This window comes from Miniopterus natalensis, chromosome 1 (genome assembly GCF_054644295.1).
Source record: "Miniopterus natalensis isolate mMinNat1 chromosome 1, mMinNat1.hap1, whole genome shotgun sequence".
NCBI classification, from domain to species: domain Eukaryota; kingdom Metazoa; phylum Chordata; class Mammalia; order Chiroptera; family Miniopteridae; genus Miniopterus; species Miniopterus natalensis.
In genome coordinates, this window is record NC_142081.1 from 78,265,037 (window position 1) to 78,284,525 (window position 19,489).

Below are 19,489 nucleotides of genomic sequence, written 5' to 3' on the forward strand. Positions count from 1 at the left end.
ATTCTAGTTCATACCATTCCTTTCAACTGTATGATGCTGCTTTCTGCAATAAGGACCAGTCTAAGTTATTTCATCTATGTGAAGCTTTACCCTCAACCTCTAGCCTTCACTCACCCATATCCTTTTTTTTAAATGTTTTAATTTATCTTTATTGTCAAAAGTATTACAGATGTCCTATTCCCCCTTCCCCCTATGATCACCTCCTCCCTGCATGCACCCTGCAGGTCTTCACCACGCTATTGTCTGTGTCCATGGGTAATGCATATATGCATATAACTTCTTAGGTTAACCTCTCCCCACCCACCCTCTCATCCCTGCGTTCCCCCTGAGATTTGTCAGTCTGTTCCATGCTTCTAGGTCTGCGGATCTGTTTTGTTCATCAGTTTATTTTGTTCATTAGATTCCACATATGAGTAAGATCATATGACACTTGTCTTTCTCTGACTGGCTTATTTCACTTAGCATAATACTCTCCAGGGCCCACTATGCTGTCTCAAAAGGTAAGGGACCCTTCTTTTTTACAGCTGCATAGTATTCCATGGTGTAAATGTCCAAGAAAATGCTTGATATGATTTCAATCTTCTTGAACTTGTAAAGACTTGTTTTGTGTCCTAACATGTGGTCTATCTTTGAGAATGTCCCATGTGCACTTGAGAAGAATGTATATTCTGCACTCATATGCTTACCTCTAATGACTTACAACGCATAATTAAACAGTGGGTTGTATATTACCTATTATTCATTCATAGCATATATTACTCTGAAGTCCCTATGAAAATTTTAAAAATTTATTGAAGTGACTTCTAGTTCCAGACATGATGGTGACTTCCCTTACTTTCCCCTGCTCCTCCCCTCTAAATACCCTGGAAAAAACTCATAAAGGACTCTAAAAGCTAGAAAGAAGAATATGAACTATCTAGGGAACTCAGGACTTAAGGAAGGTCATTGAGGTGAGTTCCCTGGTTTTTCTTTTTATCTCCCATATAGCCTGGACTGGGCACTGGAGAGACCTGCATCACAGAACCACCATCAAGTATAGGCCAAAAACAGAACAGAGAAAAGCCTGTTTTCTCTCACCAAAGGTCGATAAAGGGGAAGGAAAAGAGGCCTACTGAGGTGCCCTAATACCCCATATCACACCTCTGGGCAGTGGCAGGCATCAAGGAAGCCTGCTGTCTCCAGGTCCTCTACCTAGTGGCATGAAGAGACCTAGGCTTGGCAGCTCCCAGCCTTCTGCCTAGTGGCAGAGGGCAAACCAAGCTCTGTATTGCTTGTCTCCATAACTGCCCCCCCCCCCCCCCAGCAGTGAAAGGCAGATCGGTGACACGAGTGGTTCAGGAAGGTGTCTTTCCCTATGCAGGTGACACCAGCATAGATTGAGCAAGAATCCCAGCAGTGTCAAAGAACAAAGCAGACCTGGATAGAGGAACTGCAAGAGCACTGAAAAATAAATTGTTAAAGGTACAGCCCACCAAGTAGGCCAAAACCAACTGGTTGAACCTAAGCAAGGCAACTGTCTACTAAGATAGAATTGATAGGATAAGAGTCTTAGTATAATATCCAAAATATCTAGGATACAATTGAAAATCACCTATCAGACCATGAACAGGAAAAAATCACAACTGAATCTGGCCATCCAGCTGCTAATATTCAAATGAATCAGATTTTAGATTATCAGACAAGGATATTAAAGCAACCATCATACACACGCTTCAATAAGCAATTATAAATTCTCTTGTAACAAGTGAAAAAATAGAAAAATCTCAGCAAAGAAACAGAAGTTATAAAAAAAATTAAAATGGAAAGTATAGAACTGAAAAACACAATAATAAAAATTTTAAAAAACTTGTTGGATGGGCTCAATAGTAGAGATGACAGAGGACAGAACTAGTGAACTTGAGGACAGATCAACAAAATTTACTTCATCTGAAAAACAGAGAAAATAGACTGGGGGGAAATAAAACTGAACAGAGCCTCAGGGATCTGCGGGACAATAACAAAAGACCTAACATTAGTATAATAGTTCCAGAAGTGGGAGAAAGAGTGTAGGGCTAAAAAGTACTTGCATAAATGTAACTAAAAACTCTACAAATTTGATGAAAGACATAAGTCTACAGATTTAAGAAGCTGAGCTACTCCAAATAGGATAGTACCCAAATAAATCCAAACTAGGACATATCATAATTAAACTTCTGAAAACAAAATACAAAGAACCAGTCTTAAAATCAACCAGAGAAAGATGATTCATTACTTATAGGGGAATACCAATTCAAACAACAGTCAATTCTTCATCTGAAACTATAGCAGCCAGAAGGAAGTTAAAACATCTTTCAAGTGCTGGAAAAAAAAGACTGCAAACTGTAAAGTTTATATCTGATGAAATTATTATTCAGATATAAAGGAGAAATAAAGGTCCTCAGATAAAGGAAAACTAATAGGATCTGTTGCCAGCAGACCTACCCTTAAAGAATGGCTATAGGTTGCTCTCCAACAGAAAGGAAATAGCAGAAGACCTGGAACATCACAAAGAAAAGAACAATGAAATGGGTAAAAACAGAATAAATATAATAGACTACTTTTCTCTTATTAGTTTCTTAAAACATATTTGATGGTTAAATCAAAATTTACAAAACCATGTAATATAGCACTCAATGTATATAGAAGAAATACATAAAACAATTATATTTAAAAAGTAAGGGAGGGTAAAGGGATCTAAATGGAAGATTTCAATATTTCACTTGAGTGATAAAATGCTGATACCAGATGGTGATAAGTTACATATCATATTGTAATACTCAGAGCAACCACAAAAAAACTACACAAAGAGATATACTCAGAGACACTATAAATAAGAACACAATTCTAAAATTGTGCTAGTAACCCATAGGAGGGCAAGAGGAGATAAAAAGACATTCAGAAACAGAAGAAACAAACAGAAAACAAACAATAAAATGCAATATAAGTTCTAAAATATCAATAATTGTTTTAAAGGTAAATGTTCTAAATACATCAATTAAAAGTGAAAAATATCTTCAACAAACAAAATCTAATAGATTAAACAAAAGCAAAATACAGTTTTTCCCAAGTACCCACAGAGCAGTCACTAAGACAGAACATGGGTCATAAAATAAATATAAAAAAATTTTGAAAGAATTAAAATCATAGCGAGTATGTTCTCTGAGCATTATGGAGTCAAACTAGAAATCAGTTAAGAGAAAGACAACAGGCAAACCTTTGAACACTTGGAAATTAAACAACAGACTTTAAAATAATAATAGCTACATTAATCAAGACAGTGTGGTACTAGTCAGGGAGAGACATAAATCAATGAAAAAGAACACAGACTCAGAAACAGATCCACACAAAATATTCAGCTAATTTTCAAAGATGCAAAAGCAACTCAATGGGGAAAGGATAGCCTTTTCAAAAAGCTGAAGTAAATGGGTATCTATAAGGGGGGGGGGGCTTTGACTAAATCCCATACCTTGTACAAAAATTAAATGTAAACCACAAACTACAATTCTTTTTGGGGGGGAGGACCTGAAACTTTTTATATAGTGTTGTAAAATTTTTATTTTAATTTATCTTTATTGTATTACAAATGTCCCTTTTTCCCCCCATTGATCCTCTCAACCCTGCACTCCTACCCCCCCCCCCAGGTCTTCACTACACTACTGTTTGTGTCCATGGGTTATGCATATATGCATATAAGTTCTTAGGTTAACCTCTCTCCACCCACCCAGCCACCCCTGCCTTCCCTCTGAGATTTATCAGTCTGTTCCATACTTCTATGTCTCTGCATCTATTTTGTTCATGAGATTCCACATATGAGTAAGATCATGTGATACCTGTCTTTCTCTGACTGGCTTAGTTCACTTAGCATAATAGTTTCCAGGTCCCACCATGCTGTCTCAAAGGGTAAGGGACCCTTCTTTTTTACAGCTGCAAAGTATTTCATGGTGTAAATGTCTGAGAAGATGCTTGATATGATTTCAGTCTTCTTGAATTTGCAGACTTGTTTTGTGTCCTAACATGTGGTCTATCTGTGACAATGTCCAATGTGCACTTGAGGAAAATGCATATTCTGCAGCTTTGGGGTGAAATGTTCTGTAAATGTCAATTAAATCCATCTGATCTAGGGAGTCATTTACAATCATTGTTTCCTTGTTGATTTTTTTGTCTGGAAGATCTATTCAGTAGAGTCAGTGGGATGTTAAAGTCCTCTACTGACTATGTTGCTGTAGTTCTCTACTTTAAAATCCTCCAGAAGTTTGTTTTTTTCCCAGCCTGTGTGAGTCTTTTGTTCTGAGGTGGGTCTCTTATAGACATCATATATTTGGGTCTTGTTTTCCTATCCATTCAGTTTCTCTATGTCCTTTGATTGCAGCATTTAATCCTTTTACATTTAAGGTTATTATTGATAGGTACTTATCTATTGCCATTTTATTTCTTTATGCCTGTGTTCTCTATTTCAGCTTCTTATTACAGCAGTGCTTTCAACATTTCTTGCAATGCTGGTTTGGTGGTGATAAACTCCTTTAACCATTTTTTGTCTGGGAAGCTCTTTATTTCACCATCTATTTTGAACGACAGTCTTGCTGGATAGAGTAGTCTTGGTTTCAGATCCTTGTTTTGAATTACCTTGAATACTTCATGCGATTCCCTTATGGCCTGTAGAGTTTCTGATGAGAAGTCAGCTGACAGCCTTATGGGAGCTCCTTCAGAGGTAACAGATTGCTTTTCTCTTGCTGCCTTTAGGAGTCTTTGTCTTGAATTTTTGGCATTTTAATTATGATGTGTCTGGGCGTGGGCACCTTTGGAGTCTTCTTCTGTGCCTCCTGAACTTGTGTGGCTATTTCCTTGACCAGGTTAGGGAAGTTTTCTGCCATTATTTCTTCAAACGGGTTCTCTAACCCTTACTTTCTACATCTTCTGGCACTGCTATGATGTGAATGTTGTTACATTTCATGTTTTCCCACAGCTCCCTTAAACTGTCCTCCTGTTTTCTGATTGATTTTTCTTTTTGGATCTCTGATTGACTTTTTCTACCCTGTATACTAATTCGGTGATGCAATCCTCAGCTTCCACTAATCTGCTGTATATTCCCTCCAATTTTTTTTAATTTCTACTATGTCATTCTTAATTTCATTCATAGTTTCCATATCTTTTCTCATGCTGTTGAGCATCCTTATGATCAGTACTCTGAACTCTATACCTGACAGACTGCTTATGTCCATTTCATTTAGCCCTTCTTCTGGAGAATTCTTTTGTTCTTTCATTTGGTGCTTGTTTTTTTGTCTCCCCATTTTGACTGCCTGTTTGGATTTGTTTCTATGATTAGTTAGATCTGCTAGGACTCCCAGTCTTTTGGATGGTCTTTGGTGCAGGCCAATGTCAGACACTGTGACTGGCCTTGAATACACTGTTTGAAGTTTTCTGCACTCCACAACTTGTGGTTTATTCTGCCAGGGCTGGGTGTTTTTGAAACAGGACCAAGATGTGCACCAAGGTCTGCTTTTCTAAGCCCTGTGTCCAGAAGCAAGTCAGGCCAAGACTCAAAGCACCTAGAGGAGTTATTCAGTCTCTAAATGAGCTCTAGGCTGTAGAAACTCCACAGGGTGGGGTGAGAGGTTTTCTAGAAGGGTGGGGCAATTGCTTCCCCCTCAGGCAAAAGCTGCTTAGACTGTAAATGTCTGCCTGAGAAACATGTCCCCTGCAGTATGGGGGAATGACTCAGCACAGGGATCCAGATGGCTGCCCTCTGAGCTCTACTCCTCCTGAGCCAGCAATCCTAGACTCTTCCCTCTAGTCTACTCTGCCCTTCCTCCACCAGAGCCCAAAGTAAATGGCTGCACACAAAACTTTGAGATTTGGCCCTTTAAGAGGGTGCCTGCATTTCCAGACTTCTTTCCCTGGCAGACAGAAACCTTGCTGCTTTTTGCAGCCAGATGTTATGTGGACACCTTTCTCAGTTCTGGTGCTCTTGGCTGGGAAGCCCAGTTTGGGGTTTAAGCCCCGGAGTTCTCAACGGGAACCCCACAGAACTGAGATCTCCCTCTGGACCTCCAGCTGCTGCCTGTGAGAGCCCAGCCAACCCTCTCACACCTCTGCATTTCCTACCAGTCTCTATGTGGTCTCCACTTTTCCTCCTTGGTTATGAGGGTGCTCTCCAAGTGGTCTTCAGTTGCAGTTGATTATTCAGGATGGTTTTTCTATATTTTAGTTGTAATTCCAGATTGGTCCTGGGAAAGTGTCAGTGTAGCTTCCTCTCAATCTGCCGCCATCTTGGAGTCTCTCAAATTTTTTAAATAAAGATTTTAAAAAGTAGGAGAAAATCCTCAGGATCAAGGGCTATACAAAGAGTTCTTAAACTTGACATCAAATAAGAAAAAATAAATTGGACTGCATTAAAATGAAAAACTTCTGCTTTGCAAAGACTGTTTAAGAAGATGAATAGACAAAATAGACTTGGAGAAAATATTTGTAAATCACGTATCTGACAAAGGGCTTATATGTAGAATATATAAAAAAACTCCTAAAACAACAGTATAAAAATATAATTAGAAAATGGGCAAATGACATGAACATTTAATCAAAGAGAATATACATACAAATGGCAAATAAACACATCAAAATATGTTCAATATCATTAGGAAAATGGAAATTAAAACCCAATGATATATCACTTACAACTATCAGAATGGCTAAAATAAAAAATACTGATAATACCAAATTCTGACAAGGATGCAAATAAATGGGATTACTCAAGCAGTGATGAAAATGTAAAATGGTATAGCTACTCAGGAAAACAGTTTGACAGTTTCTATAAAACTAAAAATGTACTTACTTTATCCCCCAGTAATCACACTCTTGGACATTATCACAGAGAAATGAAAACTTATGTTAAATCAAAAATTTGCATTTGAATGTTCACAGCAACATTATCTGAAATAAAGGCTTGACTGGGCTGGATATTCTACTCATGTGTCTGGTGCCTAGGCTAGAATGGCAGAACAGTTACAGGCTAATTGGGGATATTGCTCTCCATAGGCTAGCTTCCTGACAGTATGACAGTCTCAGGGTAATCAGACTACATACATGATTTCTAGCTTCTCCCAGAGCAAGCATTCCAAGAGACAGGAAGTTATAGTTGCCAGTTTCTTAAGTCCTGGGTCTGACACTGGCATGTTGCAACTCATGCCATATTCTATTGGCCAAAGCTATCACAACTCCCACCTAGATTCAAAGAGAACACACAGACCTGACCTCTTATGGAATGAAGATCAAAGAACTTGTGGCCATTTAAAAAAAAAAAGCTTTATAGAAGTAGAATTGATATACACTAAATTGCACATATTTAAAGTATACAATTAGGTTTTGACAAATGTATACAGCAATGAAACCATCACTACAGAACGTCCTTTATCTCCAAAAGTGTCCTCATGCCCACCTGTAATCTCTCCTACCCATCTCTAATCTCCCCCTACCCACCAAGCCCCCAGAGACCTATTTCCTATCATTATAGGTTAGTTTGCATTTTCCAGAGTTTTATATAAATGAAATCATATAGTACGCAGTCCTTCCTTCACTTAGCATAATTTATCCATGTTGATGCACACAGAAACACTTCATTCCGTTTACTTGCCCAGCAATATTCCACTGTAAAGATAAACCACAATTTTTTTATCCATTCACCTGCTTCTAATTGAGATGCCTACCCTCTTCCCCTTTTCTTGCCATACTGTACTAGCTAGAAGCTTCATTATGATGCTGAATAGAAGTGATGAGTACATATCCTTGTCTTGTTCCTGACCTCAGGGAAAATAATTCAGTCTTTCGTCATTAAGTATGACATTAGCTGTAGACTTTTCATAGATGCCTTTAATCAGGTTGAGAATGTTCCCTTCTGCAACTAGTCTGATGAGAGTTTTTATCAGGTGGAGATGCTAGATAGTATCAAATGCTTCTTCTACGTCTATCAGGTAATCATAGTTTTTCTTTTTTTTAAATTGGTTTTAGAGAGGGAGGGTGAGAGAGAAACATCAATGTGAGAGAAATGATACATCAATCAGTTGCCTCTCGCATGCACCCCAACCAGGGATCGAACCTGCAACCTAGGTATGTGCCCTGACTAGGAATCAAAACTGCGACCTTCCAGTGCACAGGACAAAGCACCAATCAGCTGAGCCATCCATGCACATCAACCCACTGAGTCATACCAACAAGGGCAATTTTTCTTTTTAGTTAAAATGGTGAATTACCTTGATTGATCTTCTAATGTTAAACTAACAGTGCACTTATAAATCCACTTGTTCATGATGTATTATTCTTTTTATATATTGTGGCCATTTTTTATATACAACAAATGTGATAGAGAGAAAAGTATAATTATTTTTATTTGATAGAAAAATTTTAAGAGGTAACCATTTGATCAGTATACTTTTCTTGTTTTTGAAAAAACAATCTATTTTATTACCTCATATACTTGAAACTTTCACAAATTCATAAAATCTTTAAGTTGCATGGATACTATCTCAGTGTAATACAATGTAGAATTGGAGTAATCATCTGACAAAATGTAAGTAGATCTAGGCTTTGCCTGTTTTGTTTTATCCTCACCCAAGAACATTTTTTCCCCATTGGTTTTTTTAGAGAGTGTGGAAGGGATGGGGCGGGGGGAGAGAGATTGGTTGCCCTCCCACTAGAGCCCCGACTGGGGCCCCAGATCAAACCTGCAACCCATGTACATGTCCTTGACTGGGAATCGGGAATCAAACGTGTGGGCAGATGCTCTAACCATTGAACAAACCGGACAAGGCTGTTTTTTGTTTGTTTGTTTTTTAGTGAGCCTTTTTACTGTTTTCAGGCTTTGCTTTTTAGATCTGTGGGAATTTCAAAGAACCTTTATCAGATCTGTAGCTGCTGCTTAGCAATGTGTCCAATTCTGCTCAGTGAAAATGCATTTAAAATATAGAATACAGAGAAGCTTCAAAAAGCTTCTAGTAACCTACTGTTATCTTCCTTATGAATTTAAATATTTTCTTGATAATTTTGTTCATTTTCTTATAGCAAAACTCAATTTTCTATCTTTTGTAACTTGATTTTTTTTTTAATGTCCCTTCAGAGAAAGGGGGAGAGGGAGATAGAAACATCAGTGATAAGAGTCATTGATCAGCTGCCTCCTGCACGACCCCTGCTGGGGATGGAGTCCACACCCAGGGCATGAGCCCTGACAGGAATCGAACCTCAATCTCCTGGATCATAGGTTGATGCTCAACCTCTGAGCCACGCTGGCCAGGCATAACCTGATTCTTAATAGAAACTTTTATGGGCTATTGGGTTGATTTAATTTGTATTTGCTTGTCCCAGAAAAATTCAAAGGCTTCAGAACAGCATTTGTTAAGAGATAGCTATTCCAATACATTTTTAAAAATATGCTTATTGGGGACCTCACTCGCAGTTCTGGCTTTCAGCTCCCTTCATGGATTGCAATCTCTCTCCTACACTTTGAAATCTAGATGAAGAGCACACTTTATACACATACGGATGCTCTGCCACAAGATCAGAATCAGTGCACTGACTGTACTTTTTACTCTTTTGGTGGTCATGGTACCCTTGAGTGCTTGGTCCTCAGACTTGGTTCATCCTTCCTATAATGATGTTCATTTGTTTCCTAGACCTTTGGCCTACACTGTAACCAAGGTAAAATTTAGGCTTCTACCTTTATTTCATGTATGTCTTCAGTTTACATTAGACATTGACATGTCCTTGGCTCTGCCTTGGTTCAAACTTCCGGTTCTACCAACCTGATCCTAAATGATCCTATGACTTACTGTGATAATCCCACTACTCCTTCAAAGACCAAGAATATTATTCTACCTTTGTGTGTTTAAAATTATTATGATTTTACCTGCTAGCAATAAGTAGATATTTGTTAGTTTCAATAAACTCTATGAAACTCAAAACCAAAGTTATACTCAGCGTCTATTATTGTCTCTCTCTTTTTTTACCTGCACCCAAGGATATTTTTTCCATTGCTTTTCAGAGAGTGGAAGGAAGAGATAGAGAAACATCAGTGTGAGAGAGACACATCGATTGGTTGCCTCCCACACATGCTCCAACCAGGGCGTGGGATTGAGCCTGCAAAGCCTGCAACTGAGGTATATGCCTTTGGCTGCAAATGAACCCAGGTCCCTTTAGTCCTCAGGCTGATGCTCTAACCACTGGGTCAAACTGGCTAGGGCCTATTATTGTCTCTTGATATTCCATTAAATGGTATAAAAATTCAAGGAGAGTCATAATTACTAAAGGTATAAGCAAATGTCATACAAGGAAAAAAATGCAAGTGACTTAATGCTAGAGTTAATAATTTTTTTCCTGGAAGGAAATTAATTAGAAAAATAAAAAACCGAAGAATCTTCCATGCTGTATTTAAAGCCACTTCATAAATAGGTCTACTAAGTTTCAGTCTGCAAAGCCAAGAAAGTTCTGGAGACGGATGCTGGTGATGGTTGCACAATGCTAGTATACTTAATGCCACTAAACTGTACATTTACAAATGGCTAAAATGATAAATTTTGTGTTATGTATATTTTACCACTAAAAAAAAGTATTCTAATACATTACTTTTATTTAAGATTTATATTAAAACACACTCCTTCATTTTAAGCTAAGTGACACTCTCATTTCTTAAAATATTCATGTTAACTGGTGGCTTCTGGTCAAACTGATGAAACAGGTAAACACGGTACCAGAATGCTCCCCTAACCACATCAAAATTACAACTAGTCCTGGGCGGTTTGGCTCTGTGGCTAGGGCACTGGTCTGAGGACTGAAGGGTCACAGGTTTGATTCCTGGTTAAGGGCACGTACCTCAGTTACAGGCTCCATCCCCACCCCAGGCAGGGTGTTGTGCTGGAGGCAACCAATCGATATGTCTCTCTCATGTCAATGTTTCTCTCTCTTTTTCTCCTCCCTCCCTTCCAATCTCTCTAAAAATCAATGAAAAAATATCCTCAGGTGAGGATTTAAAGAAACAAACAAACGAACGAACCACTATCATGCGACCTGCAACAGCATGAATGGGCCTAAAGGGCATTGTGCTGAATAAAATAAGACAGAGAAAGACAAATGCCATTTCACTTACATGTGGAATCTAAAAAACAAAATAAATGCACAATCACGACAGGAATAGACTCATTGATACAGAGAACATTTTGACAGTTGCCAGATGGGAGGGGGAAGGGGGTATAGGTGAAAAGGTGAAGGGATTAAGAACAAAATGGAAATGTAAAGTACGGCATATGGAATATAGTCAATAATACTGTAATAACTATGTATGGTGTCAGATGGGGACTAGATTTAATGGGGTGATCACTTCTTCATAAGTTATATAAATGTCTAATCAATGGGACGGACACCTGAAACTAATATAATATTGTATGTCAACTGTAATTGAAAAATAAAAAAATATTTAAAAATATTCATGTTAATAAACATTGTTCAGAAACTCAGGTAGTTCTCTAAATTTCTTAACAAACTGCTTGAACTCTGACTACAGGTTCTGCTGGAGAAAGGCAGTGGAAGTGCTTTTAAAAAAAGTAAAAATGTATTTTTTAGCCAGTGAAACTGGGTCTTCCTGTTTACAAAATTATCTTCCAAAACATCCTTTAAACTTTTTCTGATTTTGAAAAATGTAGTTTCATTTTATGCCTCTAAAACTGGCGTTTTAGACTACCAATGGCTCCCAACAACTGAAATCTTGATGGTATGGATTTTTTAACATATGTGCAATTGCCAGAACCAGGTAGTAGATAGCATTTTTGTAGGCACTCAGGACTTTTGTAATGAAAGACCTTGAATTTAGGAATGTAGGAAAAAACCCACACACAAACAAGTGGAAATTGGCACAGTTTAGTAAACAATGGGATAATGATGAATAAAACTGGCAATACAGGATTTAAATGAAGTGCCAGGAGACTCAGCACATTTTCAAAATTCCTATCTTGAATCTTGTATGTATGTGAAAATATGAAGCTAAGCCTCTGGTTTTCTCTCCTTTCCAGGCTAAAACCTTACTATCAGATATCCAAGTTAATTTTAATTTGGTATCGTATCTAAAACGATCCCCCCAAATGTGTAATAATAATAATACCCAAACCTATTGATTGACTCTAACATGGCATAGAGAATTCCAGGAAGAAGTCAGGGTTGGAAGTCTAAAATTGGGAGTCATTAGCAAACAGGTATTTCAAGTCAGGAGTCTGGATGAAAATAAACATGGGCATCAATGTTTAGAGGTGTAGAGGCATAGTATGGTTTGGCATACTTCCCAAACAAGCAAAATCCTATTTTCTTATGCCTTCACCAGGCTTTACTTTGTGTAAAGAGATCGATCCATTGTTCAATAACTAGGCCTAATGATCACATTTCCTCGATTCTAACTCGTGCTTTTTAATATTACTGCTACTAGTTTTGTTACAGTTTAAAATCAAAGTTTTTCCCCTCCCCCCAATAAAAATTTTTGATTAAATCAATGGTCCATATTGAGAAAATAAATTCACTTACAGGTGACTTTGCCTGCAGGGTGAAAGTTTCCAGCTCTACAGCCTAAAACTTTCCTTACAAAGTGCTTTTTCACGTAATACGCAACCGGTTGTCAGACGTTTGTAGGAGTAACGGGGGGGGAGGGGGCGGCAGGGTAAGGGCTACCTGTCTCCTTTTTTCTTTCAGAAAAGTGGTTAGACACAAGGAGCCTCTAGCAGCCTGTCTGAAGTCTGCAGGGCAATCACAAACAACCCAGAGCCTGCACCTAATTCCAAACTGGCGTCTGAACCAGGAAAGGTTTGAGATGTTCCCCCTTCAACCTGACCCGTAGCAGAATAGAGACTCCGTGGAGGGCTTTTGGCCTCATCCTAGGCCCCAAAAGTCAGTCCCCACAGCATATCCTTGCCCCCACCGCCTGCCTCTGGCTCTGGTCGCTTACGGGTAGTTCGCATCCAGTCGAGCAGCGCTGGGAGGTCTGCCGGGGCCACGGTACGAAGCAGTTGCAGCACCGCTCGCCGCGCGGAGCGGAATTCCATGTCGCAGCAGAAAGCAGCGCTGGGGTGGCCGCATTGCGCACGCGCGGACAGAGACCAGTAGCGACGCGACGTCACGTCGGACCCAGCGCGGAACACGCCTACCTAGGCTGCGAAAGCCCTAAGCCCCGCCCCCGCCTTGGAGTTGTGCGACGCGCGGGGAATCCCTACACTTAAGCGCACCCTTAATTCTCACCATTCCCCTTAGCTGGCAGTGCTCAGCTTAGTCACCTTTTCTTACACAGGCTCCTCGAGGCCGAACTTCTTTCCTGATGTCGCCTCCTATCTTAACAACTTTGCTGCCGCACTTGTTGAGCGACAGAAAACGAACGTCAAAAGTCGGTGGGAGCAAAGAAACTTTTCAACATACGCTTCCGATAAACGCACTGAAGGAAAGCTGCGGGTGCCCCGGAAGCGGAAGTGCATCTCCTTGTGAAAGGCTGGACTTTGCGGAGTGGTGACGTTTCCTCATTGGGCGGAAGGTTCGGTGGCTGTCGTCGGTCTTCCAGCTGGTGGGAGTTGGCGTCGCAGTGCTGTGTACCGGGACCCTCGTTTATATTCTTTGGAAAGTCGGTCTGTGGCGTCACACCTGTCTGTCTGATCCCGGCTTTCCTCTGATTAATCCCACGGCGTGGGGCCTCGCGAAGGAATTCCTGGCCCCTTCGGGCCACGGCCGTAGCGGTGCCTTTTGCGGTAAGTGTCTGCCTTTTCCCGCCCCAGACCGGCAGCTGGCGGCAACCCCAGTCCTGCTTAGGGGGCTTAGAGGCTCCGGAGAGAGTCGACTTGCCTGGCCACCTGCTGTCCTCACCGACACTGCGGTGCCCTGGTCCTTTTTCACCTCATGTCCCCCTATCAGAAGTTTTATTAAAAGATACGCTGTGACCCTTTTAAGTTGACTTCAGATTTACCCGAGCCAAATCACTTGTGTAGGCTATTGCGGGCCTGTCTCTTTGATTTGCTCTCCTGATCAAGAATTTAGATATGACCGCTTCCCAGAAAACCTTTTGACGTGTACCGAATTTTCTATTTTCATGTTCGTTGTACTTAACCACATTGTCCTGCATATAGCAGACGTTCAATAAGTGAATAAGGAATATCAGTTCAGTGTCAGTGATGACTTAAGATGTACTGATGGCTCGCTGTAGCATTTGACACTACTACCCATCCATTTGGCTTGAAACTCTTTCCCCTATTGGCTTTCTTGATGCTGTTCTCACCCAGTTTTTTCATATGCTTAATTCAACAAAATAGTCACCCATTCTTAGCTCTAGGGATACAGAAATGAAAGACACAAACCCTGTCATTGAAGAGCTAGCAGTACAGTAAAAGAGAAGCACATAAATATACTCTGTATCTAGATGAGCAATGAGAAACTCTAGTAAGGTATAAAGAGCCACGGAGCTGTGGGAATACAGATGAGATCTACAGGTGATTTGTGACCCTAACTGAGCAAGGTTGCACTTCTAATCTAGCCTCAGCTCCCTCATTACCTAATAAGTTGTTAAGATGATGAAAGATAAGAGGATGTTGATAGTGAAGGAAGTTGTACATGTGTGGGGACAGGGGATATATGGAAACCCTATGTACTTTCTGCTCAGTTTGGCTGCGAACCTAAAACTGCTCTAAAAGGAAAGTCTATTAATTAAAATTTAGAAAAGAAACATACCAGGATTTAAAGATTAAGTAACACTTTTGGTGCAATGCCTACAGTATAGCAGTGGCGCTCCTAAAGGGGAGGTGAAATATTTCCCTAAACCCTCTTTCCCTTGATTTTTTTGATAAGGACAATTAGTATTTTCTGACTTAATGTAGTACTATGCAAAAGCATCTTCAAGCTCTCCTTCACACAAATTACTCCTCTAACTCCAGCTGTCTGGAAATTCTTGACCTGTCACTGGAATAGAGTAAGATAACCATAAATAGTAGATTTTTTATTCTTTAAATTGATTTCTTTCTGTATACCTTTGGGGAGGGAAAGGTAATTAGTAAAAGCTTCTATCCCTTTGATTATTCTCAGTCTCAGCTCTCTTTTTAGTTGGCCCTTCGCCATTGCTATATAACCCAAATGGCCTTCCACAAATTCTCCTGGAGAGTTCTCACTTCCAACCATGGCTTATAACCCAAATGGCCTTGCGCAAATTCTCCTGGAGAGTTCTCATCTCCAACCATGGCTTCTGTGGCATTATCCTTTGTATGCCAACCATTTCCAAATATTTTTCTCTAATTTCTATTTCTAAGTGATACAGTTCTTTAGTTCTGCAAATAACATAGGTCCAAAACCAAATTCCTTATCTCTACCTTCCTTTTTTCTTTTTTCATTATTACCCATGTTTTAAATACAAAAGCGTATAAAAGCAATGATTTCTAGTGTGTTTTTGAGTTTTGAACCCTTGTTTCTAGTTGAATTTTGTATGATGTTTGTATGTTTAATTTAAAAAGGATAATAAAGTCAACACCTATGTATTCAATATCCAGCTTAAGTAGTAGAACATTACAAATAGCCTTTAAACTCTTTGAACATTTTCTCTGGTAACTCTATAACTTTCAAAACAGCTTCTTCTCTTTTTGTCTTCCACTCATTGGTTTGTGGCATCACTTGCCATCTGGTTTTTCAAACTGGAGACCTTAGAGTCATTTTTGCCTTTTGTTTCTCCTTCATTTTCCATAGCCACTTGGTCATTAGGTCTATAGATTCTGCTTTACGAATTGGCTCTTGACTCCAGCCTTTCTCTCCATTTTACCTTCTGCTTCCCTAGTTCAAGCCCCATCTCGCCACCAGACTTTTGGAGTATTGTTAGTGTATGTACTCTCCTTGCTCTCAGGTTTTTCTCGCTCTAATGTATTTGCTACATTGTCTCTAATTTTTAAATGACAGATTTTTTTCATTCTCTCGTTTCCTTTGAGTGATCATTAACCTTGGCTGCATATCAGTATAACTAGTGAAGTTTTTAAAAATATAGGTGCCTTGTTTTATTCTTCTAATAAAATATTTAGATGAGGCCACTTCGTAGAAATCTTCTGGTGTTACTTTCCTTGGAGATTCTGATTGAGTAATTTTTAGCTGGTAAGTGTTATCTAAAATGTCACTGAAATACCCATTGCTTATCCCTCCTCCTCTATATGTTCTTTTCAACTTAAAGGCAAACTGTTTCCAAGGAATTCTTTTGACTTTGTTTTAATTTTTTTCTTGCTAAAGTTTGTTTTTCTTGCTAAAGTTTCTTGCATAAGATTGTTTAATGATTGACCTGATAGCCAAAAGTAACATAAAGAAATGATTCCCATTGTTTTTGAGTTATTACCCCTCATTGCTAATTGCATTTTTGGTGTGCCTTTTCTGCTATTAAACTATAAAGTGTTGCAGTGATTTTATTTTTAATATTAAAATGAGTTTTAAAACTTGAAAACAATTTTAATGAAATAGGAGTTTTCTGAGGTGCAAAATTAAGACAATGAAGTTATTGGTGGTGTGATTCATAATTTATCTTTTGAAGTTAACAGTGGAGTCTTATCTGTTAAGTTGATGTAATTTGTGGACTTGGAGTTAGAACTTTTCTCATGCTGGGACAATTCCTGGAGCAAATAGGAGGTACTTAATGAGTGAATAACTAAATGAATACAAGTGGCAACTCCATCTGAACTCCTAATATAATATCACTGTAGTTCTTACAAGAAGCACTTTGAAAAATAATTAATTTTCCCCTTGACTTAGAAATAATACCTACTCATTGCCAAAAATTTGGAAATTACAAAAACATTTTATATATGTGTGTGTGTATATATATATACATATATATATATATGTATATATATATATTACTAGTAAATACCATCCAGAGATGACAAATTCTATTTTCTAACAGTTTTACTGAAATAAAATTTACATACCATGCACTTCACCTAAAGTGTACAATTTAGTGGTTTTTAGTTTATTTACAGAGTTGTGCAACCATCACCAGAATCAGTTTTAGAACATTTTTATCACTCCATGAAGAAACCTCATCACCATTAATAATCACTCCTCATTTTCCCCAAACTCCTAAGCCCTAAGCAACTATTAATCCACTTTCCATTTCTTTAAATTTGCTTCTTCTGGATATTTCATATAAATGGAATCGTATAGTGTGTGCTCTTATTGTCACTGTCATTTTTTCATTTAGCATAATGTTTTCAAGATTCATCTATGTTGTAGCATGTATCAGTACTTCATTTCTTTTTATTGTCAAGTAATACTCCATTTTGTGGATAATACCAGATTTTATTTATCTGCTCATTGGTTGAGGGATATTTGGGTGGTTTCAACTCTTTGGCTAGCATAAATAATGCTGCTAATGACCATTCATGCACACATTTTTGTGTGGATATGTGTCTTACTTTCTCTTGAATGTACTTAGGAGTAGAATTACTGGGTCATATAGTAACTATGTTTAACATTTTGAGGAACTGCCACTGTTTTTCAAAGGGCTGCACCATTTTGCATTCCCACCAGCTATGTATGCGGGTTCTCCACATTCTCACCAACACTTGTTATTATCTTGTCTTTTTTATTATAGCCATCTTAGTGTGTGTGAAGTGGTATCTGATTGTGCCTTTGTTTCCATTTTCCTGTTGGCTATTGTCATTTTCTGAATATTTGTTTGTAGACAAAATGTGGATTATATAATATATGCAGTTTTATATTCTGCCTTTGGGGTTTAAGCATATTTTTATCATTAGCAAGCATATTTACAGAAGAATTTTCCTCATTTCTGCTTCCCTCTTCACTCCCCCCAAAACCGTAATTCTTGAGAAAACTTGCCTAAATTATAAGCATAGAAAATAAAATGTATAGGAATGTATACCAAATTACTATTGGTGGTTATCAGGGGACAAGAGAGATTAGGTTTAGGGAAATTTAATTTTCTACCTTTAATATTTCTGTAATGTTTGAATTTTTACAATGAACATGCATCCTCTTGTAATCACAAAACATAAAGGTCAGTTATTTCCTTGGAGGACTAAATAGAATCAGAATGAAAAAGTATCCCTAAATTTAAGAGTCATAATTAACATTATAATGCTATTCAAATATTATTTTACCCAATAAAATACCTATAGGCCGCTTTGTTAAATAAATTTACTTTTCTCTGGCCCTAGACTATGAATACATGTGCTGTGCAGAATTAAAAATATATACATGTAGTAGTATAATCAGGAAAGCAAGTGTTGGTTTGGGCTTTTGACTAGGTTATAAAAGTTTATAATGCAGAAGTGATTTTTCTAAAGATATTACTAATCATCATATATTTGTATATTTAGTTCTTTAGTCTAATATTGATCCAATAAGTCATTAGGGTTTAAAAGAACTTTTTTGTTTTTTTAAAATCTTCACCTGAGGATATGTTTTTATTGATTTTAGAGAGAGAAGAAGAGAGAGAGAGAAATATCAGTGTGAGGGAGAAGCATCAATCAGTTGCCTCCCGTATGTGCCCCAACCGGGGATTGAACTCACAACCTAGGTATTTGCCCTGACCAGGAATAAAGCTGTAACCTTTGGTATAAGGGATGACACTCCAACCAACTGAGCCACCGGGCCAGGGCTAAAAGTTATTTATAAGGGTTTTTGTTGTATAGTCACATACTACAATTTGGATACGTTCTGAGATGTGCATTGTTAGGCAATTTTGTGAATGTGTGAACATCATAAAGTGCACTTACAAACCAGATGGTAAAGCCTATTGCTGCTAGTCTACAAAGCTGTATAGCATGTTACTGTATTGAGCACTGTAGGCAATTATAACACAGTGATAAGTTTTTGTGTATTTAAACATAAAAAAGCTACGGTAAAAATATGATATAGCCCGGCCAGTATGGCTCAGTGGTTGAACACTGACCTATGATCCAGGACATAATGGTTCGATTCCCCATCAGGGCACATGCCCAGGTTACGGGCTTGATCCCCAGTAGGGAGCGTGCAGGATGCAGCCGATCACTGACTCTCTCATCTTTGATGTTTCTGTCTCTCTCTCTCTCCCCCCCCTCCCTTCCTCTCTCTGAAATCAATAAAGACATTTTTTAAAAAAAGAATAAAAGGTAAAAAATGGTACACTTGCATAGGGCACTTAGCATGAATGGAGCTTGCAGGACTGGAAGTTGCTCTAGTGAGTCAGTGAGTGAGTGGTAAGTGAATGTGAATGTCCACTACTGTAGACTTTATAAACACTGTACGCCAGCATTACCACAGACATGTAAGTAATACATAGCGCAATGACGTTATGACTGCTGTGATGTCGCTAGGCAATAGGAATTTCTCAGCTCCATTATAATCTCATGGGCTCACCATAGTATGTGTGGTTTGTTGTTGACTGAAACATTATGAGGTGCATGATTGTAATAGGATTTGAAATCTTTATAATTAGGATCTGTTTATATAA

The 19,489-nt window shown here is 38.5% G+C and overlaps 2 protein-coding genes across 6 annotated transcripts in view; one reads left to right on the forward strand and one right to left on the reverse strand.

The window, feature by feature from the left end:
• LOC107526095 (uncharacterized) overlaps positions 1 to 13,449 on the reverse strand; it is a 33,581-nt gene extending 20,132 nt beyond the window's left edge. For 3 of the 5 annotated variants that reach the window (XM_016198446.2, XM_016198445.2, XM_016198449.2), the window contains exon 1: positions 12,986 to 13,102. In XM_016198446.2, the coding sequence (XP_016053932.1) occupies positions 12,986 to 13,082 (97 nt within the window). In that variant the 5' untranslated portion in view covers positions 13,083 to 13,102. Of the gene's footprint in view, positions 1 to 6,120; positions 6,536 to 12,985; positions 13,103 to 13,310 lie in introns of those variants that run through there. The other 2 variants (XM_016198448.2, XM_087823464.1) reach the window with 2 other exon arrangements.
• Positions 13,450 to 13,522: 73 nt separating this feature from the next.
• The window catches only part of SRP54 (signal recognition particle 54), a 51,180-nt gene continuing 45,213 nt past the window's right edge, over positions 13,523 to 19,489 (forward strand). Inside the window, exon 1 of the mRNA XM_016198444.2 lies at positions 13,523 to 13,772. The gene's annotated coding sequence lies outside the window, so the exon portion shown is untranslated. The remainder of the gene's footprint in view (positions 13,773 to 19,489) is intronic.